General features: G+C 34.3%; 1 protein-coding gene across 1 annotated transcript; it reads right to left on the bottom strand.

Annotated features, from left to right (window-relative positions):
* LOC132736807 (uncharacterized) lies at nt 1–15,298 on the bottom strand. Its single transcript, XM_060724019.1, has 17 exons — nt 15,223–15,298; nt 14,961–15,099; nt 14,257–14,502; nt 13,482–13,604; nt 12,008–13,313; nt 11,374–11,531; nt 10,128–10,260; nt 9,794–9,971; nt 8,772–8,827; nt 8,061–8,319; nt 7,321–7,419; nt 6,431–6,553; nt 4,679–4,855; nt 3,443–3,716; nt 2,855–3,130; nt 1,878–2,630; nt 1–1,564 (listed from the first exon to the last, which is right to left on the bottom strand). The coding sequence occupies exons 1-17, from the start codon at nt 15,292–15,294 to the stop codon at nt 1,272–1,274; spliced, it is 4,665 nt and encodes a 1,554-aa protein (XP_060580002.1). The 5' UTR covers nt 15,295–15,298; the 3' UTR covers nt 1–1,271.
* Between the last annotated feature and the right edge of the window lie 10,141 nt (nt 15,299–25,439).

The raw sequence follows: 25,439 nt of genomic DNA, 5'->3' as shown, positions 1-25,439 counted from the left end.
TTTTCTATGACCGTTTATTAACTAGTCTCTCATTTGATATTTCATATTTTGTTACAAACCAAAAATGTTACATTATAATTATAGTTATATATAACAAACATCCATCCACTAACAAATTTGGTAACATTTTGTTTTTGCATATTGTTGCTACTGACAATGTTACCTGTCTATATTTTATGTTAGAAAACGTTGTATAATGTTTAAAGCAAATAAACTGTATTGTATTAATAGAGTACCAATATATTTTAGAGAAATTCGCCAAATATGTTACATAAAATAAACGTACCATAAATATAAATACTGCATCTGCTATTGCTGCAGTACGTTACCAACCACCTAGAATTTATGTTATCTATGAAAGATGAATTTTGTTATACTATGTAAGTGATATTAGAGTTAAATCATGTAATGAACATCTGTTCGAAATGAAATGCCCAGATAAATCGTCTATCATCACATTTATTCACATTATCAATAGTTTAACACTTTCAATGTCCATTCATTCCGACATTAAATAACATTAAATAATTTGAGTTATTTTCATGAAATCTAATCGATATAATCAATATTCAAAATGTTACTAGAACTAGTAAAATGTAGAATAGTCAATGCAAAATATTAGATCCATTTGCCCTTATTATTTAATATAGATTGATAACATTATTAAATACATCATATTACTAAACCATAAAAATTGAATAAAGTTTTTACTTAAACTTTTATGAAATTATTAGTTATTTCCTCCCTTGAAAACACGTTAATGTTTCTGTGTTGAACTCTAATACACAACCCTTCAATAAATATATTCACAATAATATAATCACATTATTAAACAAGAGCACCACAGGTGGTGTTATCGCTCATCTATTAAGTGTAACAACTATCATTAACACTCAATAAAACTTGCCTCCTAAGTTTCTTAACTTTAAAGTCATTCTACCTGACGTATAAAGGGGCATAACTCTGAAAATATAGCTCTTGGATGTATGAACTTTTGTCTTAGACATGCACATTGTCATTAAAAGCAAGTATTCTAAGTTTTTTTTTTTCAATGCTTGAAGGAAGACAGCAAAAAAAAACGCAGTGATCATACAGAGCAGTTCGAGCTATTACAAAACAACTGCCAATATTAATATTTGTTGTTCACTAATTACAGATACACTTTGTTATGTTATGTTAATTTTTTGCTTGCTTAACAATTGAAACTGAGCATAGGCTATTATATAGAGTTTTATCAACCTGGACAGTACAATAAAATATGCCGCGGGATTTTAACGTCTTTCATAAGTGATTATATATTCAGGATAACACAATGTACTGTCATACACAACAAATTCTCGGAACAACTTTCCATTGTCTCCAATAACCGAGTGAAACAAATGACCGTATTTATGTGCAGCATGTTTGTCATCTTTGCAGTCATCTTTATAGCAAGATGTACACGGCGGTCGTCGGTATTTGTGAGGATTTTGGTCCGTGCAAATGTAACTGTTCCCTAGGATCATTCTCATTAGAAACATTTTCTTATGTTGACCTTGACCTGCTGTCCTGGTGGCTTTGTCATCTAAAATAATCATAAAATATATGTTAATGTACAAGTGTTCAAACAAACAATGGCATAGCTGTCTCCAAGAACACTACACTAATAAACCGATTGTCTGATGTAACTTTAAATTTTGTAGTGTTTTACTCCAGACGATGCACAGCCAATCATTAAAGTATAATTATGCCCCAGAAATATACATGGTTATTCTTATCAAATCCTGTCTAAAACGTCTTGTAAGTTTTTTCAATGAAAATGTTTATTTTAACAAATTTACATATGCACTGTATAAGATATATTTGACATGGTAGTTTTTTGTTTAAATGTTCTTTACCTGCATATTGATCAGCTTTAATAGAAGTCTCTGCACCATAAATTCCAGCACCAAGCATTGCTCGTCCGCTACCTAGTCTATGATCAAATCCACTTGAGCAAATTGTTCCGACATTGTCTTTTTTGGTACCATGGAAAAGTAGAACTTCATTTATTTCTGTGTGTAAGTCTTTATCTAAAGATGAGTTAAGAAACCGACATGTCTGAATTGGCCCTGTACAATTTGGAATGTCTTTAACCCTTGGAAACCGAACAATGCCTTCTTTCCCTAACTTCAAAAACATTTTTTGCCTTGTGGAGGTGAACTTATCGTACAGCTCTAAATTTTCTATTCTTTGTATCTTAAGGACATGGAGTTGTGAGTACCCAAGCTGACCGAGACCTTGTGCATCTAGACCTTTACCTAAATTAGTGGCGTCAAATGTGGAATTTATCATAGAAACAATCGTGTTGAATTCTTGACTTTTGCTGTTAAGTTGAATCTTTTCGTAGTTTCTACCAGTGACAGTTTGCTTAAATGATGTCAATATGGACTTCAAAGAAACATCTGATTTGTAATTTGACCAATACGAAGGAACTTCGGGTTCTTCTTCTACCATTAACTGAACAAACTCTTTAGTTTCCCTTCTAGTATTTTCTTTACGCCTTCTTCTCTTTTCTGTTATGTCCTTCTCCCCCAGCAGAACTTCCAATATATCCATTCGAGCCCTAGTCACGCTCTCTTTATGACCTTTTAACGTATACCCCTGCCTTCCTTTAAATAGAAATATAAAAACTGACAAAATATCAAAAATTAAAATACATCATTTTGTTTGAAATCATTGCCTTGTTTCATAATCATTTTCAAACTAAAATTTATCTTTATTTCAGGTTTTGCTGAATGCATTATATACATGTATATGCTCTTTTATTTCTTCCATTTAAACATTAAAACAAAGTGAGATGTTACAAAAGTTGCAAAACGATTATTTTACTCACCTTTAATCGATTCGATATTATGTTTTTCAATTATTGCTATAATTTTCGCTTTAGCCTGGTCAGATATTTTCTGTCTTTTACCAATAACATCTTCGTGCAAGAATTCATCTCTGATTTTTTTGCTGAGATTATTTCTTGACTGTATACACGTGTCTTTATCCGCTGCTACGACAACAACACAAAGGTTTGGAGCTGGCTTTCTTTCCGAGAAACGATGACGTGGAGGTCTCTTCTCTTTTGCCACTCGCGTTTGACTATTTTCCTCCCTTAGTCCTGCTATAAAAGCAAGATATGTAAACTGATCATGATAAACAGGTTAATTTCTATTATAAATTCAATTAGGTTCGGATAAGATTATACAATTAAAGAATGTTTACTCGCTAATTAAAGAATATCTTTGACGGTAGACAAATAGAAATAGATACAAAAATGATGTTATAATAATATCAACGATATGTTATAAGTATACATGTATATCATAAATGATGTAAAACTATACCTTCTTCAACTCTATAATTTCCATGTCGTGATCCTCTTCCCCGAGAAGAATGATTTGTGCTATCAGAAGATCTGTTGATCTTATGGCTCAGTTGATGATGTGCTGTGGTGGTATAGCAGTGGCTGGTGTGCGCACTGGCCGATTAACACCCATGCGATGTACTTTTTGTGCAGTTGACAGACCAGGCTGTTGCCTTTGTTGCCGCATAAGGTTTTGTCGGACATTTATTCCAAATGGATCCTGTGCATAATGAGGTCTTGCTTGAACAGCAGAATTCATCCTTACATTATGTTCATCAAATGACTTGAAAGCTTTCTCAAACACAGCATATGTCGGATCATCGTAGATAACTATTGTTACTTGCTAAAACAGACAATATAACATAATGAACAGCTTACACCGGCTATAAAATCAACTGTGTCTTAATATAAATTAAGGACAGACTACTAGAGTGGGACATATGACGTTTTTTTTTAAGTTCAATGACAATTATTCTTAAAAGTTACGCCATCTGTTTTACACTATTGTAAGTACTATATGTTAACAATTTGAAGTTTTAATTAATATGTCTATCATCGTGTTAATGATGTAGATGTTGAACATGGGCAAGTGTTAAAAGATTGAAGTATATTTTAAGATTATAATGATTAAAGGGTAAACACATAATAAGTATAATGTATATAAATGTTCATAAAGTAGGTGATTCTTATGTATGAAGTGGTACATTTATAAATAATGATCATATCAGTTTGGGTGAAGAAAACAAACTACATTTGCAAATGTGAAGTTAATACTTCAATAATGGACCACTGTGTGGTTCATATCGCAGAATATATTGCCCCTAATGCCGCGGCCCTAATCGCACAGGGCTTGAATCATAACAGGAAACATGCAATATTTATTTGACAAAGGTATCTTGGTAGGCTTTCGAAAGATGCTATTCCTACCGAGGAGAAATGATAGGAAACTTTTCCACAATACAATAGATGTTTGTTAAACATACATGTCCTGGCATTTATGGCAAACAATTATTCATAATACATGGATCGTGGTGAAGATCAACGTGACCTCGATATTTGACATACTGATATTAAAAACATTAGGATTGATGTGCTTGCAATGGCAAGCCTCACTATAAAATCTCATGACCGTGCGCCAGTTACTGATCGGACAAGGTTTTGATAACGTACAGACGGACAGACACACGTCATATCTAAAACAGTTCATCCCCGCTTCTGTGAAAGGTAACATAAGATACACCTTTTTGTATTAAGATGTGCTGAACTAAAATGTTTAATGTAAGAATATAAATAATATACACTAACATAGAGTGAAGCTCGGTTGTTCTGTATAGTTAAGTAGATCTCTGACAGCATTCTATCAGCTACAATATCAGCTGGATATTTATACATCCTGCCAACACCTAGCGGAGGAAACATCACGCTGTTATAACCGTTTGCTTGACATTCTTGCAGGACCCCCTGTATTGTTTCTTGAATCACCTACAAACAAATCATATTTTAGTTGTACCAGTCTTTCCTTCATTTACAAACAATTCTAATTTAACATGTTTGTATCTTAGAAGTGTTCTTATTTTGTATCGTGAAAATATCGCGAGGACAAAAAAAGTGTCCAACAAGAAACATGGCAATGCCATGAAACCAGGTTTTCAATTATCACCATTGTAGATAAATATGTTGTATTTGAATTAAATACAAATACAAGCAACAAACAATGTAACTATGTGCAATGTAAAACATGAATAATGTAGGAGGAATTACCACAGAAGAAGTGTTCACTATAATTATATTCTGATAAGGAAAAAAAAACAAAGGGCCATAATTAAATAAAAAATTATTCAATCACAAAACCACAACAATATGTGCCAAGGCACTGGATGACAAAGCTTCTGTGAAAGTTTGAACAAAATCCGTTGAGAAATGTAGGAGTTCAGCACAGAAGAATTTTTCACTATATATTCTGTATAAGGAAAAAAACAAAGGGCCATTATTAGGTCAAATATCACCCAATCACAAAACCCTGATAATGTGCGCCAGGGCACTTGATAACAAAGCTTCTGTGAAAGTTTGGTCAAAATCTGTTGAGAAATGTAGGAGAAGTTGCGCATGGTAAAAATTGTTCACTATATAATCTGTATAAGGAAAAAAAACAAAGGGCCATAATTAGGTCAAATATTATACAATCACAAAACCCTGACAATATGCCCCAAGGCACTTGATCACAAAACCTCTGTGAAAGTTTGGTCAAATTCCGTTGAGAAATGTAGGTGGAGTTGTGCACAGAAAATTGTTCACTATAATTATATCCTATATTGGGAAAAAACAAAGGGCCATAATTAGGTCAAATATTATACAATCACAAAACCCTGACAATATGCCCCAAGGCACTTGATCACAAAACCTCTGTGAAAGTTTGGTCAAAATCCATTGAGAAATGTAGGAGAAGTTGGGCACAGAAAAAATTATTCACTATATATTCTATATAAGGAAAAAATACAAAGGGCCATAATTAGGTCAAATATTATCCAATCACAAAACCCCGACAATATGCGCCAGGTCACTTGATGACAAAGCTTCTGTAAAAGTTTGGTCAAAATCCGTTGAAAAATGTAGGAGGAGTTGCGCACAGAAGAAATTGTTTACGCCCGCCCATCCGCCCGCCCGCCGACATACCTCAATCTAATAACCAGTTTTTTCCTTCGGAAAACCTGGTTAATAAGTCTCATTTCCATATTACCACGATGCGTTTCATACACAGTGTTAAGTATTAAACTCAACATAAATACCGGACAATTCCGTTCACAATATCAAAATACATACTTAAAAACATTCTAAACATAAAAGAAGTTTTACATTCATAAATTACATATTTTCTTAAAGCAGTATAAGCTTTCCATATAAAAATCGTTCTCAAAAGCATGCAGCTAAACTTCTGAAAAATCGATGTCAATACAACATTGAAATATATATCAGATATCATTGGATATATTTTGTATAATAGCTGAAGGCCCATTTGTTAAATATGTAGCGAATAATTATAAAATGATGATTATATACCTGTTGACAATGCATTTCTCCCTTTCGGAGGACGACATGCATGACTGATTTACATTTCAGCCTTCCACAACTTCTCGTCGTAACCACGCTGCCATTTGCACTAAGTCTAGCGGCATCGTATAACTACAACATAGATATAAACACAATTTGACTCATCAGGAAATAAAATATTTTTATTTACATTCATATATACATTATACATTATTTGAACAGTATCTTTTAGTCCGTTTTCTTCGTTTTTTTTGTCATTTTCTTTTTTTGTCATTTTCGTAACTGGTTTAGACATAAAGTCAAGCGCGCGTCTCTCAACCACGCCGAGCAAAACTGAAGTTCCTTTCTTAATCGTCTATGTTTAATTCGTTTAAAAGTAAAATGAGTACTTTTTGTTAAAATGATAATTTTATAATGAGATGAGGTGAATTTATATGTCATGTTATCCTGTGAAAATACACTTACATGGCATGTAATTAAACGTATGCTTAACTAATCAAATGATTACTCAAGATATTTTACATCATTCTTAAAACAAAGATGCACTAATAATTGGGTGAATATTAAATATGACGCCTTAATTATCTGTTGAAATAAATTTATGTTTATACTCAGTGTGAATGAATGTAATTATGGAAATCCCTGAAGCTAACACAGGGACTTCTTCGCGTGATAAAATGCAAAGTTCTAGCACAAAAATGTTAATTCAATCATGAACTTTTAGAGATGGGTGGTCAAAACAAGTTTTAAACAAACAACATGAATATTTAGATGCTAATGGGCAATCTAACTAGTAATTATTTTTCCTGTTTTTAATATAACACATTACTAATATTACGGTTGTCCTATTGCTCTTTATTACATGTATATATATATATTATAAAACAGTAGAGTATTACCTGAATAAGTTCTTGACCAGCCCTTTTAACGAAAGCTTTAGACACAATACTTTCTGTTAAACTATGTGACTGTGACACTATATTGACGAGTACGTCAGCCTGTAGAAACGTTTATAATACAATGTTGAGTAAATAGCTAAATAATTTGAGCTGTGTCACGACAAAACCGACATAGTGCGTTTGCGACCAGCATAGATCCAGACCAGCCTGCGCATTCGCCCAGTCTGATCAGGATCCATGATGTTCGCTTACCAACCCTATTACAAGTGGAGAAACTGATGGCGAACAGCATGACAGCATGGATCCTGATCAGACTGCGCGGATGCGCAGGCTGGTCTTGACCTATGCTGGTCACAAACACACTATGTTGGTTTTGTCGTGACGCGGCTCATTTGATTCTCAATTTTCATAAATATGTCAATTATTAATACAGTTTTATAAAGCATATCATGAAATCATTCTATTGATTCGTGTTAACATTTTAATCATTTGGACATCGGTAGATAACATGTTTTGCAAAAATTCGACGCAATGAAATAAAAACAAATTGTATTATACAGCAATTACTAGCTATATGATTAGCACTAGATCGCCATGGCATACAACATTAACCTTAATAGATTTAGCTGCTGGCATAGTGTCTGATTGTCATTTATTGACTTTATCTTAAAACAGTTAAATAATTTACATACCAAAACCTTTTATATCTACTGTTACTACAAAAGTGTATAGTTTCTTACTGTTTGTCTCACTATCTCGCCTTTTAGAAGTGTAACATTCGTCCGCATCATTCTGATACTCTCTGATTTTACTACGGGAATCGGTGCCGTGGGCAAATGTCTCCGGAAATCAGGAGATGAGACTGATCTATGCATCTGATTTACATAAGGTCTCCTTCCGGTACGTCTGTGATTAGATGCCCCCCTGTCATTTGGTCTTTGTAGGAATAAAATATCTTCGTTACTCTCAATTTCCTCAAAATCCTCGATGGTGGAAACACTATATAAATAACAATCAATTAGCAAGGCTAACTTTAAAATGTCTCGTTATATTTCTGTTTATTTATCTAAGACATTGATATTTCGGAATGATTTACCCAAACTCGTTCGGTCTGTATATAGCAACCAGCAGATAAGAAATTAATTAACATATTTCATTGTTTTGAAAATTTTATTGCTATCGATAACATGCAAATGAGCCATGTCACGACAAAACCAACATAATGGGTTTGCGACCAGCATGGATCCAGACCAGCCTGCGCATCCGCCCAGTCTGATCGGGATCCATGCTGTTCGCTTACCAACCAATTTACAGGTCGAGAAACTGATAGCGAACAGCATGGATCCTGATCAGACTGCGCGGATGTGCAGGCTGGTCTGGATCCATGCTGGTCGCAAACCCATTATGTTGGTTTTGTCGTGACGCGGCTCATATTATGTGATAGTAGTTACCTATCTTCCTCATTCAGTGACATTGCTCGAGCAAGTTCAAATGCTTCATCATCATCCTAGTAAATTAATGGAAGGGACAAAATATCAGAAAACAGATCATTATAGTGTCTTCAAACTGTGACATAATGTACACACTGGTGTAGTTTTATACATGTTATAGACCCTGGACATGCTCACAGTATGGATATCTGTCAACACACATACAGTGTAAAGTGTGCTGTGTAAAAATATATGTTAATCTACTTGGCATAAACGTAAACATTAACAAAGACCCGTGCATTAAATTGTTTGAGTAAAATTCTATGAGGTTTCTATACGCTACTAGAACCTAATCAACCTAGATGATCTAATTAGTGAAAAATATACTGATAATATTTCGTGATTTCTTATCACATTCTTAAAATGTTTTGTATAATAAATGATAATCTTGTATCATAGTTTGGGGACCTTTCTGTTGAAAATGTGTCACGAGTTAAATCGTCTACATGCACAGTGCGTTAACTGAAGTGCAGGTATCAGTTACCCGCACTCCAGAGTATGTCCATTGATTGGCTCATTTTTGCTGGGGTTTACTTATTGTGACGGCAGAGAAAGGGAAAGCGACAGAAATATCATATTCAGATGTTCGTTTATTGGTTCTTTTTAGCCGGGGTTTCATATTATGACAACGGGGAACGTGTTTTTATAATTAACTATGATACAAAAGAGAAAGAACATCAAAACACTCGGCAATCTGATTAATACTTGTGGGCTACGCCCCCTCATACAATTCAGATAGCCTCGTGTTTCGATGCTCTTTCTATTACATATACGCCAAGTGTAATATATGTAATATATAAACTGATTCGATTGTTCATCAGAGCTATTTTCCCTTTTTGTTAGCTTTATACATATTCATAGCAATTAAAAAAAATCTTCGCATATAATATGTAATTTATGCATATTACTAGTAATTAAAAAGAATTATGTGAAGCAATATTTTAATTAAACAGAATTAAGTGAAGAAAAATACAGAGACAAACCATTTCAAATTGATGTAAGTGACGATGATCCATTTCTGGTTGGCTAATATACTCATCAAAATTATGTGCATGGTCGTCCCATTCCGACCGGCGTTTAACATGTCCTGCTTGCGTTGAGGGTATTGGTGAACTTTCAACATCTGACTGAGTATTGTGATCGGAATCCTTTGATCTTATACTGAAACATTCAATTATGTTTAAACTACAATAATTTAGTTGTATAAATTGTACAGCAATCATTTCTTTTTTAAGGAAAGCACACTTAGAGAAATTTAAGTATATATACTAAGACAGGGTATATTGCATTCCATTAGTATATAAGGGAAACTAATACCTTGGTCTCGTGAAATTGATAACACCGTCATTTGAAACTTGTATAAAGCACTTGTGACTGCTTTCAAACTTAGAAAAGAAATCTTTTCCAGTTGGACCATCAAGTCCTTTCATGATAAGCCATTTGTCTTCAGCTGTTAAAAAGAATTTCAAAATAATAGAAAACATCGTGATAATGAATAATACTAAATAATAAGTTTATATTTGTTCTGTTAAAAAAATGAAAATAACTAGACGTATGACATTTTATCTATACATGTTTATGCACAAATAAAACAAGAGCTGTCGGTAGGACAGCATGCTCGACTATTCTTAGTGCTTGATAGTAAAAAAAATGCCTGATACAGTTACCTCCTCCTGTTTACAGGTTGGGGTCATGATGGTGAACAAGTGTGCAAAGTTTCAAAGCCATATGTCAATGGACTTTGAAAATATTTGAACTATTACAAAAACTTTAACGTAAATTCTAAGTCAAAAAAGGGGCATAATTCTGTCAAAATGCTTGATAGAGTTACCTCCTCCTGTTTACAGGTTGGGGTCATGATGTTGAACAAGTGTGCAAAGTTTCAAAGCCATATGTTCAATGGACTTTGAAAAATATTTGAACTATTACAAAACTTTAACGTAAATTCTAAGTCGAAAAAGGGGGCATAATTCTGTCAAAATGCTTAATAGAGTTACCTCCTGCTGTCTACAGGTTGGGGTCATGATGTTGAACAAGTGTGCAAAGTTTTCAAAGCCATATGTCTATGGACTTTGAAAATATTTGAACTATTACAAAAAACTTTAACGTAAATTCTAAGTCGAAAAAGGGGGCATAATTCTGTCAAAATGCTTGATAGAGTTACCTCCTCCTGTCTACAGGTTGGGGTCATGATGGTGAACAAGTGTGCAAAGTTTCAAAGCCATATGTCAATGGACTTTGAAAATATTTGAACTATTACAAAAACTTTAACATAAGTGGTTACGCCGACGCCGACGCTCGGGTGACTGCAATAGCTCTACTTATTCTTATCGAATAGTCGAGCTAAAAACAACTTTGAATCAGACAATCACCAAAGTTTGACATTATCCTACTAATAACAAAAGTGTAATTTTGACATCTGTTTAGAAATAATCAAATGATTTCAGACTATAACAGCCGAGGTAAGAAAACAAGAAACACATACGTTTATATGGCTAAAATGTCTGTATTGTAATTTAGTCTCATGACTTATTGTCCTGATGACATAAATTGAAGAACCAACCTTTTTCTGATATTTTACTGAAATCAATTCTTTCATGCCAGATTTGATTCACCATTTTTGTCAGCTCTGCAGTTAATGTCTGTTCACCTTCAACACAAACACGTATCTTAAATGGACTTCTACTCTGTACTTCAACATTTAATTTTCCCCGTGATTTTCTGTAATAAAAAGAATGAATAAAATCAGTGATTATATGTAAAAACTTGTTTTGGAAAGTGCACTGATAAATTGCCGTGTTTATGAAAACTAAAGTGTTAAAATACTGAAGATGAGTTAATTTGTTGTGAATATCATGTCATAAATACATAGCGAATATTTTACTTCTTATTGATACTTTATAGATGTAGGGCGTCCGTGACCGAGTGGTAAAGGTCGTTGACTTCAAACCACTTGCCCCTCACCGCTGTGAGTTCGAATCCCGACAGGGACTTTGGATTCTTTTATATGAGTAAGCTATCCAGCTAGCTTACGGAACGTCGGTGGTTCTACTCAGGTACCCGTTCGTGCCTCAAAATAATGCACGGAAGGGCACCTGAGGTCTTACTCCACCAGTTAAGCTGGAACGTCGCGATATGACCTATACTGTGTCGATGTGACGTAAAACCCAAAACAAACAAACAATAGATGTACTAACTCGACAACTCGTCTGAGACTATCCTCGAAGCATGATTTGAAGCATCTGGCTTTAGCTGTCTCTATAATGACATCCGATGTCTTCATAGGCACATTCTGTATCAGATATTTAACTATCTTTTTGAATATATCCTTAGATTTTGCTTCAATGATGCTTTCGATACATATTATATTCTTAGATGTATCGTCAATATAAATGGTAGATAAACCCGTGTCAAATTCACGAATAAATCTCTCCCAGTTGTCTCCTACAACAAGAGTGTCTTGTCCTTGGCGCAGCTGCACATTCGTCACAGTTATCTCATCTTTAATAAACTGTAAACCTTTCTCTGCCTCGTCAGCAGAAAACGCAAACGACAAGAGAACGGTGTTACCGACGTCAACAGAAAATGCTGCCTTGATCTTCTGTTTAATACATCTTGATCTGATGCATTTACGGCACTCATCTCGTGCTAAAAATTTACATTTCATACGAGGAAGTATTTCTTTGACACATACAACCTGATCGAGGCATTCGTACATTTTCAGTTTGGCTTGTCTTATATCATCTTCCGAATACCCTTTGATTATAACCTTTCCTTCATTTTCCTTAAATGTAACATCAACAGTTTCTGATTGTGTTTTAGACTGAAATTTGTAGATTATCAGCATATTAATCTTAGCAGGCGATAGTTGTATTTCCTCTTGGAAAGTCAAGGGCATCCGATTATCATTATGGTTAGATGCACGTGCCTTTCTACCATATTTACCGCCAGGCTTTCGGTTGCTTTCATTACCTTCATCTGATAATTGTCTAGAAACGTTCCGCACTACTGGCTTCACAGCAGCAATATTTACTGTTCTTTTATTTGAGCAACTAGTTTCGTCTTGTGTATCCTGACTGAACTGAGATGGCGGTTGCATATTCTCTTTGGTATCATTTATCGGTACATACTGTTCTCGTGGTTTGTTTGGGACATACGGTGATTGGTCTTCACCGTCGTCAGATATTATCCTGAGTCTGAATGCAGTGTTTGGTGTTTGTTTTCGTATACTTGTGGATTCACCATCATAACTTGATGTCAAGTTATCATCATAATTACGTTGGTCAGTGTTTATCCAATCTGAACTGACAGACCGTTTTGGAGTGGGTGATCTTTCTCTAAAGTTTTCACTATAATCCAAGTTACTGTTAACTTCAGCATCATTGTTGTCATGCAGGTTGTAACTAAAACTCGGTGGTTCTACCAGCTGTTGTGTTGTCAGTGTAGTTTCAACAGTTGTGGTGTCTTTTACAATAGGTTTACTTGCCTGATGCCTTCTTGAACCTTAAATTTATAATGTATTTACATATAGTTATTAGTGATAATACAAATGAAAAGTAAAGTTAACATTTTTTTTCTATATATTTCTATCCACATAAATTATTGCAGTATTAGTTCATCAGAAATCAATAATGGTATTTCAAAATAAAGAAATGTATATTTAAATCAAACCTTGGTCTTCTCTTTGATTTATACGAGCTGTAATATATCCATGTACAGTCTTATAGTAAGGGTGTACCTTCACTGATTCGTTTCTCAATTGATGCGACTGTTTTGATAGAATAGACTTTATAGCTGCAAAATACATACAAAATATATTTTTTTCTAAATTGTAACAACATTTTACATAAACACTACTATCAGAATTTTAATATCTGATTATTTAACTTTTGTTTCGAATGGTGGACATGTTATTATCGTTCATCAAACATGCAAATATTGGCAATTTTATTTAAAGGGACTCCACTGAGGTTTTTTGACATGACGGGACTGGAAATATTTTTTTGAGATTATTACTCTGTTTGATGTAGATCTATACTTATAACTTATGTGCAAAATGTCAGATCATTAGCTCGCTCCGTTTTTTCATAATACTTTTTATAATAGTGAAAAATGACCCAAAATTGAAAAGCGTTTAAACGCATTTCACTCAAATCGGACAGAGAATAGCACAAACATACACTTTTCAATGTATTTCTTGTATATTTCTTAGTTATATTTTATTTATATTTTTGCTTTAAGTGCTCATGTTGATCTATGTGAAAAAATAAAATTTCATGTATTAGCCTTATAAACCTCAGTGGAGTTCCTTTAATATCATTGTTTAAACAGATAATGACAAAAATCAGTAAATATCAACATCCTTAAACGAGTTGATCATGAATATGATGTTTTATATGAAATTCCAAAAAACATATCAATAGTAAAGTGCAAAAACTCGACCTACCATGTGTACTAGATATATCAACCATGGCGTATCTTGTAGAGTCTACATCAACAATTTGTACATTTTGAACAGTATCCTCTTCTCCCCCAGACTTTCTACTCTCAAAATACAAGCTAAGATACTCTTCATTTGTCGTAGACGGAACATTCGGTAAAAAGATTCCATCAGGCTCACAAAGTAGCTCTAAATTTAGGAAACATCCTTCAAAACGCCTCTTTGATGCTTTCTCTTGAAATCTTTCAATATCTTTAAATGTCGAATGAATTAAATATTCATTGAATTAATTATAATTAAAGAAGGTTGTAACGCAAGTTGTCAATATTTGGAAAGTAAGCATGCTGTATAGAAATATCAAAACAGTTTCTAATATATATCGTGGTTAAAACCATATTTGTTTAACTTTTTTGTTCAACCAAATTGAATTTGGTCATATATTAAGTGAATTTATGGAAACAACATATTAGCATAATGCACTTTGTTTTTTATGTTTTAAGATAAGAAAGTGTTGACAATAATTATGGTAGATATAAAACATCAGATAAAAAAAAGAGTAATATTTTCCTGGTCGCACACGCGCGCGCGCATGTACACGCACACAATAGCGATTTAGAATCTCTGGTACCTTATACTGACGTATGTACTTTTATTCAAAGATATAACTCAGTTTTAATTATATCTGACATAGTCTACTCTATTTTACTTACCATTTATGTTTGTTTTGGATATCGCTATGGCAACACCATACCCACGCAATGGGAAACATACATCCGTGAGTTCCTGTTCTGTGCATATTATCTCCAGATAGTTCTGTAAGTTTTCTTCTCGCACATTTTCTTGTATGTTCTTTATAAAAATGAATAAATTATAGTTGAAATCATTGTTAAATTATGTTCTTTCAACAAACAGGTTCATGAACAGTTTCTCATAAAAATAATGTCAGTGCAGTATTCATATAAAGTAAGTTACCTGAATAACTAAAGTTCTGCGTCCTTTAGGATCATCCCTGTAAACATCTAAAAGGACAGGATTCCACATCATGTCAAGTATATTATCTGTAATACAAATAAATAAAGTGGAATAAACATTCTTGAAATAGATCTACCTATCAGTTTTGTTTGTTTGTTTCATTTTACGCCTTTTCCCAACAGTATTTCAGTCATATAGGCAGGTAGTTTCCTGGAGGGTTACCAGTACTAGACTACAATCCTCCGCGCTTAACTACCAAAGCATCTCCCGGGGATCGAACCCACGCCAGAGAGGTAACTGGATTAGAAGTCATCGACTCTAACCCCTCGACCACGGAGGCGGCTTCTGCCTATAAGTAAGTTATTTCTATCTGACTTACAAATATGGCGACCCGTACCTGTTCCTTAACAGGATATACATAAACCCTTGTTGCAACACAAAATATCAGCTTATCATTGTTGTCGAAATAAATTATACATTAAAATTGTTGCCTAAAAAAATTATTCATGAAAACTTTGTTGTTTACAAAATTAAATCTCACCATTGTGGCATACACAAGATAAACATGCTAGGTGGTGTCTAAATAATATAAACATATACCTTGTTGCCTATACAAGTTTATGAACCTTGTTGCCTACACTAGTTTAACATGGACCTTGTTGCCTACACTAGTTTAACATGGACCTTGTTGCCTACACTAGTTTAACATGGACCTTGTTGCCTACACAAGTTTAACATGGACCTTGTTGCCTACACAAGTTTAACATGGACCTTGTTGCCTACACAAGTTTAACATGGACCTTTTTGCCTACACAAGTTTAACATGGACCTTTTTGCCTACACTAGTTTAACATGGACCTTGTTGCCTACACTAGTTTAACATGGACCTTGTTGCCTACACAAGTTTAACATGGACCTTTTTGCCTACACAAGTTTATGAACCTTGTTGCCTATACTAGTTTAACATGGACCTTGTTGCCTACACAAGTTTAACATGGACCTTTTTGCCTACACAAGTTTAACATGAACCTTGTTACGTACACAAGTTTAACATGGACCTTGTTGCCTACACAAGTTTATGAACCTTGTTGCCTACACTAGTTTAACATGGACCTTGTTGCCTACACAAGTTTAACATGGAACTTTTTGCCTACACAAGTTTAACATGAACCTTGTTACGTACACAAGTTTAACATGGACCTTGTTGCCTACACAAGTTTAACAAGTTACATGCACCTTGTTGTCTATAAAACAGAAATATGCACCTTATTCTCTACATAGGATAAGCATGCACCTTCTTTCCTATTCAAGATAACATGAACCTTGTTGACTACCTACACAAGTTGAACATGAACCTTGTTGCCTACCTACACAAGTTTAACATGAACCTTGTTGCCTTCACAAGTTTAAAACGGACCTTGTTGCCTACACAAGTTTAACATTGACCTTGTTGCCTAAACAAGTTTAACATGAACCGTGTTGCCTACACAAGTTGAATATGAACATTGTTGCCTAAACAAGATAAACATGAACTTTGTTTTCTACACAAGTTAAACATATACCTTGTTGTCTATACAACCGAAATATGCACCTTGTTCTCTACATAGGATAAACATGAACCTTCTAAACTATTCAAGATAACATGAACCTTGTTGCCTACACAAATTTAAATGATCCTTGTTGCCTACACAAGTTTAACATGAACCTTGTTGCCTACACAAGTTTATCATGAACATTGATGCCTACACAAGTTTATTACGGACCATGTTGTCTACACAAGTTTAACATGAACTTTGTTGCCTACACAAGTTAAACATGAACCTTGTTGCCTACACAAGTTAAACATGAACCTTGTTGCCTACACAAGTTAAACATGAACCTTGTTGCCTTCACAAGTTAAACATATACCTTGTTGCCTACACAAGTTTAACATAGACCTTGCTGCCTACACAAATTAAACATGGACCTGTTGCATACACAAGTTAAACATATACCTTGTTGCCTACACAAGTTTTACATAAACCTTGTTGCCTACACAAGTTTAACATGAACTTTGTTGCCTACACAAGTTTAACATGGACCTTGTTGCCTACACAAGTTAATTATCAACCTTGTTGCCTACACAAGTTAAACATCAACTGTGTTGCCTACACAAGTGAAACATCAACCTTGTTGCCTACACATGTTAAACATGGACATTGTTGCCTACACAAGTTTAACATCAACCTTGTTGCCTACACAAGTTTAACATCAACCTTGTTGCCTACACAAGTTTAACATCAACCTTGTTGCCTACAAAAGTTTTAACATCAACCTTGTTGCCTACACAAGTTTAACATCAACCTTGTTGCCTACAAAAGTTTAACATGGACCTTGTTGCCTACACAAGTTTAACATCAACCTTGTTGCCTACAAAAGTTTAACATCAACCTTGTTGCATACACAAGTTTAACATCAACCTTGTTGCCTACACAAGTTTAACATCAACCTTGTTGCCTACAAAAGTTTAACATGGACCTTGTTGCCTACACAAGTTTAACATAGACCTTGCTGCCTACACAAATTAAACATGGACCTTGTTGCCTACACAATTAAACATATACCTTGTTGCCTACACAAGTTTAACATCAACCTTGTTGCCTACACAAGTTTAACATGAACTTTGTTGCCTACACAAGTTTAACATGGACCTTGTTGCCTACACAAAGTTAAACATCAACCTTGTTGCCTACACAAGTTAAACATCAACCGTGTTGCCTACACAAGTGAAAACATCAACCTTGTTGCCTACACATGTTAAACATGGACATTGTTGCCTACACAAGTTTAACATCAACCTTGTTGCCTACACAAGTTTAACATCAACCTTGTTGCCTACACAAGTTTAACATCAACCTTGTTGCCTACACAAGTTTAACATGGACCTTGTTGCCTACACAAGTTTAACATGAACCTTGTTGCCTACACAAGTTTAACATCAACCTTGTTGCCTACACAGGCTTAACATCAACCTTGTTGCCCACAAAAGTTTAACATAAACCTTGTTGTCTACAAAAGATTTAAATGAACCTTGTTGTCTACAAAAGATTTATATGAACCTTGTTGCCTACACAAGATTTAACATGAACCTTGTTGCCTACACAAGATTTACATGAACTTTGTTACTTCCACAAGATTAACATGTACGTTGTTGCCAGTACACAAGATATACATTAACCTTGTTGTCTAAACAAAATGTACATGAGCTATGTTGTTTTCACAAGATATAGGCCTATGTAGTGTCACGACATAAACGAACTCTTGTGTTCTATACATCACAGGAACTTGCAATTTAATCATTACATCACAAAATATAAATATTATATACTTATATTAGTGATATATAGCCCGTATCTAAAAAAAAAGACATACGGGCTATATCACTAACATAAGTAGAATCTATATTTTGTGATGTATTGATTAAATTTCAAGTTCCTGTGTATACATACATGTACCGTACTTGTCTTTTCAAAATGTTCACCTTGAAAAATCAATGAACCTATAACACCTTATACAGTTAGCGGTTTACCACAATTCACGATCCACCCTATACGTAAATCAAATCCATTTCAATAAGTAATAAAAACAAAAGTGTAAACTATACCTGCAAACTAGGCTAAAATGGAAATTCCCCTCTCTTCACACGTAGAATTCACTGAACATTGACAGAAGATAATACAAAGCACATCTTGCTGTTCTGTGTCTACTTGTATGTGATAATATATTCCTTATAAATCATTTCATAATCAAAAGTCATTATTTACATCAAATACAACCATAAATTTACGATCCGTGTAGATCGACAACGCAGATTATAGAAATTGGATTTTCCGAAAATCGTGTGTACACATACAGCAGTAGTGTACTTTCGTTTTAAACGCCCTAAATGACAGACATCACAGTATATAATGTGTTACTGAACTTTGTATTTTGTGAGGTTGAATTGTATTATATTGCTCAATACCGTTCAATGGCGAAGCTACCATGACTGCTAAACCAATTTTGGCTGGTATGTTCTATTTCCTAATTTAAGATATTACAAAGAATTTCAAGTTTATAAATATTCATTACTGTGTAGTACGAACGTAACGTGGAGTTATGGGTAATAAAACATTCATTGGACCGTTTATGTGTTGTATGTTTTCTACATAGATTTGAACAACTAGGTGTTTAGGGTATATGTACAATGGAAAGTCAGTTATATGTGAATGGCATGTTAAAAAAATAAATCAAATCAAGAAACAACACCCCCCCACACACACACGCACACACGCGCACACAAACCAACAACCCAAATAAACCTCGCCGATGACTTCTCTTTAAAATAGTATTACGGACTACTCACCGGACGTCGTGAAAACGGACAGTTTTCTTTCATTTGTATCAAAGTTTTTCTCTATTTTGGACCAGTTTATACAATGTTAATTTTAATGCACCAGAAGGTGTTTTTATTTTACTTTTCTAATTTTACTTTTTTTTATTTTACTTTTTATTTATTTATTTTTTCCCCACCTATTTGGGGTGGGTGACCGGGGAATCCCGCACTCTCTCCCTATTGCGTAAATATTTCAAAAGCCTGGATATACACCCGCTTTTAAACTGTACATGATATAAATTATGTAAATTTAATTATAATTTTGGATTTTCTTGTAAACTATAAACAGTATTTATTAAAATTGTTAACTATTATTAAAACATAATAAATCAATACCTTGTTGAATTGCTTGGTAATGTTAACAATTTCTACTGTTGTGTAGAATGTACGAGGTGTAACTTACATTGTACCTGATCAGTTATGTCGAACACGATAGTAACGTTTAAATACAGTTCGGTTGTACGTATAGGATATCGACCGAGTACGACGAACTCTGTTTATAGCCCGGTCACATATTCACGGAATATGCCCACGGAAGAGCCACGGATTAATTCCAGCATCGTCCGTAGCTACCCGTACTGGTCAGTAGCTGATCTCCGTATTGTAACCGTAATCAACCGTAGTAGTCCTGGTATATCCGATCCTTGACAATTTTTGAACATGCACAAAAATTTGCTACGGAAAAATCAACCGTAGCGTATCCCTGCTAGTCCGTATTAAAACGTACCGATACTTACTGGTCCGTGCGAAAACCGTACTAGTCCGTACTGATTCGTAGCCCACCAACTTGTCAAGGATTTCCACGGTTTGGTACGGAGAACTACGTATTTGTACGGTTACCCTACTTATAAGCTACGGTTTTAATACGGATTAATACGGCATTGTCACGGAAAGTCACGACCGTAATACGTTGTACTACGGAGAGGCAGGGATTAGCACGGTCTTATACGGTTTATTGCGTTGCAAAACGGAACGGTACGGAATTGTACGGTCCCCGATGAATTAGGTATCATGTACTTTTTCAAGGGCACTACCTTCTTGTTAAAAACTCATTTGCGGGAACATTCAATAAATGATAATTGCCATTTACTGGCTGCAACTTTATATTGAAATGGCTCAGAATCCGGAGGCAGTGGCCGAACTGCTTGATGACATGCATAGAGGTAAAATATATTAATATCGTACTACAATTCATAAGTAATAGAATTATAACATTTTACAAACATTGGATCGTGAAATTTGAGTAAATATGTACATAAAACGAAGTTTCTCATAAGCCTTGGACACTGGCCCTTGAGTGATAAGAAGATTAATTAACAAGCTTTTTACATATTTTTAAAACATAAACATTCACGATAATTAATGTAATTGCAAAATGAACAGCAAATTTTAAATTATTAGAGAAGCAGTATTGATCAACATTTTTCTTTAATGATTACTAGTCCATATCTAATCAGGTAAGAGAAGACAGACGAGATGATGGACTAGAGATGAGCTTTTACGAAGACCCCTTAATGTTTATTATGAGGCTCTCACGGCCGAAATTGTAGAGGAAGAAATTCACTTAAATCGGACCTGATGTGTCTCGGGGGTCGGACGCGATCAGGCCGAATCCTCTCCGCCAAAATCCTTCAACTCTGCAATTCATTTTCCATGTGTTCTTTTCTTTGAGGCATTTTAAAAATGAGCATGTAATAGGTTGTGGACGGATGTATTAGGTCCGTATAGATCCGTGGCAATTCGTTCTTCTCCGTATCAATTCGTTCTTCTCCGTATCAGACCGTACTTATTCATACTAACCCGTGCTTATACCGTAGCAGACCGTAGTGTATCCGTAGTGCGTCTGTCCTGATTCGTGTCGCTCCGTATTAAACCGTGTCGGACCGTGACAATCCGTGTCTCACCGGGGGCTTTTGGTGGTAAATCCGTCGGACTCCGTACTTATACCGTTGTGTGCCCGTACTGGAACCGCAGCGGACTACGAAATTCCACATTTCCGTAGTAATCCGTGAACGATTAGACCGTAGGGATTCCGTGGCATTATCCGTGAATATGTGACCGGGGCATTAGGAAAGACCTGGTCGTGACACCGAGAGAGATTCTGATGAAGACAACAGTCTAAAATATAGTAAAGATTAAAGAAATATGTGTTGTTTTGATGTATTTTAACTGATAGTATTTCGTATCAGACAATGCAGATTCTAGGACATTTGCCCCATTTTTTGCTGTTGTGACTTGCCACTTGACATCTCTTGTATAATTGTTTTATGCCAATGGAAACATTATAGTTCATTTATTTATTGATGCCATTTTGACTTTCACAAATTTGCGCGAGATTTTTTGTGCATTTAATTACAATTGAAATTTCGACAATAGGCGATGAATTTTGGCAGCAAACAATTCAACAATAAAATATTTTAACATTTTTGAAACAGGGAGGTGGGGAGCGAATGTCCGCCCCTTCCAAAGATATGAGGGGGCAAATGACCGCCACCGCAAAAAGGGGGCAAACTTCCGAGGGGGCAACTGTCCGAAGTGCAATGTGTGGATACCCAGCAGACCACGAAAGACTTACATATGTACATTGTTGGCAAGTGTGAGATACCTGAACTGAAACTATATTTTATATAGCAGATTATAAAATATTCTAGAATATAATATGATCGTTCATCATATTTGTTAAACTAAATCACTTATAACTTTATTAACATTTTTTTTTAAATCGTAATAAGCATGCTGTGATTACTGCTTTAGTTTTATAGATATAAATTTGAAGCGTCCATTCTGTTAAATTGTGAACTTAAAGACATCAATAAATAAATATATTATAAATGTGGCCTATCTTTGATACGCTATCCATCATATTTATTCAAATATTTAATACAGGGATGCTGGAATAATTGCTAAGTGCATTCAATAAACATTATCTTGTTTAAAAAATGCATCCCGATTTTGTAAGACAAGAACATTTTGACAATCATTTACATTTTATTTCAATTTTTTATTCTTTGATTGCAATTCATGTTTTCTTTGTCTGCGCGTTGGCAGGTCTATTTTTTCATTGTATTTCATGACTGGTTCTGTCTAACTAGAACAGATCTGTGCACGTGCAAAAGATAGACCTCATAACGGACATTCTTTTGTTTATACAGGTCTATCCAAAAAATATAGACCTGTCACAAACAATAGAGGAGGTGTGTAAAATTATGATACTAGTATAATCGGTTTTTCAAGTTACTTAGTTATTTGACTATTGCAACACAATAAAAATAGTTATGGACGCTTGGACCCATCTAGCGTTGTAGATCAGTAGATCTAAAGGATATTTGAAGTTCGAATCTGCAAATGTGCACATTATTTTCTTTTTTCTTATCATGCGTCTGTGTACTGTGTCTGTTATTCATGCAATTTCTTGTTTTGCACAGCCGAAGGTAAACTGAAAATTTGATGTATTTGAATTTTCAAAAGTCATTAAACGTATTTATATAATATTTAAATTCTGTTTGAAGCTCCGAATTTTCATTAGCCACAGTGTTAACAACTTCGGAACATTAAAGTAATTTGTGTACATCTATTTTCTCCGGTTGCTGTTTATCCATTCAATTTGTACCATAGTCGCCTATGTTGACTTTTACTCTGTGCGACTTGAATGTTTTTAAATGTATTTGTGTGTATGAAATTCACCAAGAACAAAATGCCTTTTCCACAGGATTTTAACCTTACAAAGCTAACACTCCTCTTCCTCTTAGCTTTGACGCTATGAAATGCAGAACAGATATAAATGAGTAATGATTTAGTTTGTAAAAGATCTAGTACATAAATATTATGCTTTCAAAACCCCAATCAGGACCGGCAAAATATTAGAAAACTGTACTCAATGCTCACTTATTTTTTTCTTATTTTATATAATTGTAATATTTACTCCAAATTAAGACTTATATAAAAAAAGAGCAAATATGTGTTTTCTTCATTTTCTATAAAAAATCTGAGCCATATGTTTTATTTTATTTAACCAAACACTTTGCTATGTCCAAAATAATTACACACAAGTATAAATATAGTGATGTACAAATTGTGTGTATTTTAGTGTAAGGAGTATATTGATAGCGCTTCTTACAACTTTCCCCCGGTGTCACTTTCAACAATGCATTTGAATAGCATGAACTCGCAAAAATTGAAAATCGAATTGATATTTATTTAAATTAATGCAATAGAATGATAAATAAAAATATAAAAAGATACAACAAAGAAAATGATATTAAAATTAAGTTATTAATTATCATATTATTAGGCCTTTATTAAGTATTTTAGCATTTATAATTTATGCCAAATTGTGGATTAGTCAAGAATTACGTTAACTATAATAATGGTCATAGGACAGCTCTACAGTTGAATGATCTTGTCGGAAACGAAATAATGATTCATTGTATCATAGTTTGGAGACCTTTCTGTTGAAAATGTGTCAGGGTTAAATCGTATACATATACATGCACAGTGCGTTAACTGGAGTGCGGGTATTAGTTACCCGCACTCCAGAACATGCCCATTGATTGGCTCATTTTTGCTGGGGTTTACATATTAAGGGAAAGCGACAGAAATGTCATATTCAGATGTTCGTTCATTGGTTCATTTTTGGCGGGGTTTCATATTGTGACAACAGGGAACGTGCTTTTATGTTTGACTATGATACAAAAGAGAAAGAACACCAAAACACTCGGCAATCTGATTAATACTCGGGGGCTACGCCCCCTCGTACAAATCAGATAGCCTCGTGTTTCGGTGCTCTTTCTATTACTTACAGGATTTAATAGTCTGCATATGGCTCACATTGTACAATATTGCATTCTTACTGAACTCGTAATTTAGTATCAAAAATTTTTAACAAATAAGACATGATAAGAAAACAATTGAGAAGGCTATTGTTATATTCACATGCACAATTATAATTACAACGCGTCTCTGGATTCTTAGGAAAGCCATATTTAATGTTGCAAAAAGTATTCATATAAATAATTACATTTGTCACACTCCAAAGACAAAGCGCGATATTATGTATTGTTTTGTTGTTGTTTTTGCAGTGGGAAAGAGTAATCGATAGCGGCTATTCCTATAGTGTCAATATTATACGGTGTCCCGTTAGAGCCATCTCGACCAATACATAACTCGAAACAAAAAACATGATATCACGATGGTAAAACGTCGAAATAACGTAACCACGATGGTGAAAACTCAAAATAATTTTACGTTTTCACAATATTACGACATTTTATCATCGTTATTTCATGTTCATTGTCCTTGCCGAGACACCGAATCACGATGATGAAAAGTGAGAAGTATGATTATGAAAAGTCTCAATAATGAAACAACGAAATCACGATGGTGAAAGGTCGGAAGTACGATGAGGAAAACATAAACACATATCGAGTTTTCATAATGTGGTTTATTTATTTAGATTGTTCACTATCTTTATTTCGTACTTTCGTATTTTCATTGTTCCAAGTTAAGTGTTTGTCGCGATGACCCTAACGGGAAACCGTACTAATGGGAATCCTTGAACATTAGTATAGTCTGTCGCAACAGAAGTTGTTTATTTATTTAAAACAATAGTTAAGAGCTATTTTTGAGGCTCATTTAAAAGTTAATTTGTAGATTGTGTATTTTGAATCGTTATCTATATCTAACGAATTTATAAACGGAAGCAAAAATAGAGCCAAAGTTGGAATATAGTTGTAACCTGCCAATAACAAGCAAGCAGGAAGTATAAATAGTTTAGTGAATTATTAAAAAGCTGTTAAATCAGTTT

Source organism: Ruditapes philippinarum, unplaced genomic scaffold (assembly GCF_026571515.1).
Source record: "Ruditapes philippinarum isolate M1 unplaced genomic scaffold, ASM2657151v2 ctg1062_1_1_1_1, whole genome shotgun sequence".
Lineage (NCBI taxonomy): Eukaryota > Metazoa > Mollusca > Bivalvia > Venerida > Veneridae > Ruditapes > Ruditapes philippinarum.
Note: the sequence above shows the minus strand (reverse complement) of the source record. Positions and strands in the feature narration are given on the sequence as shown.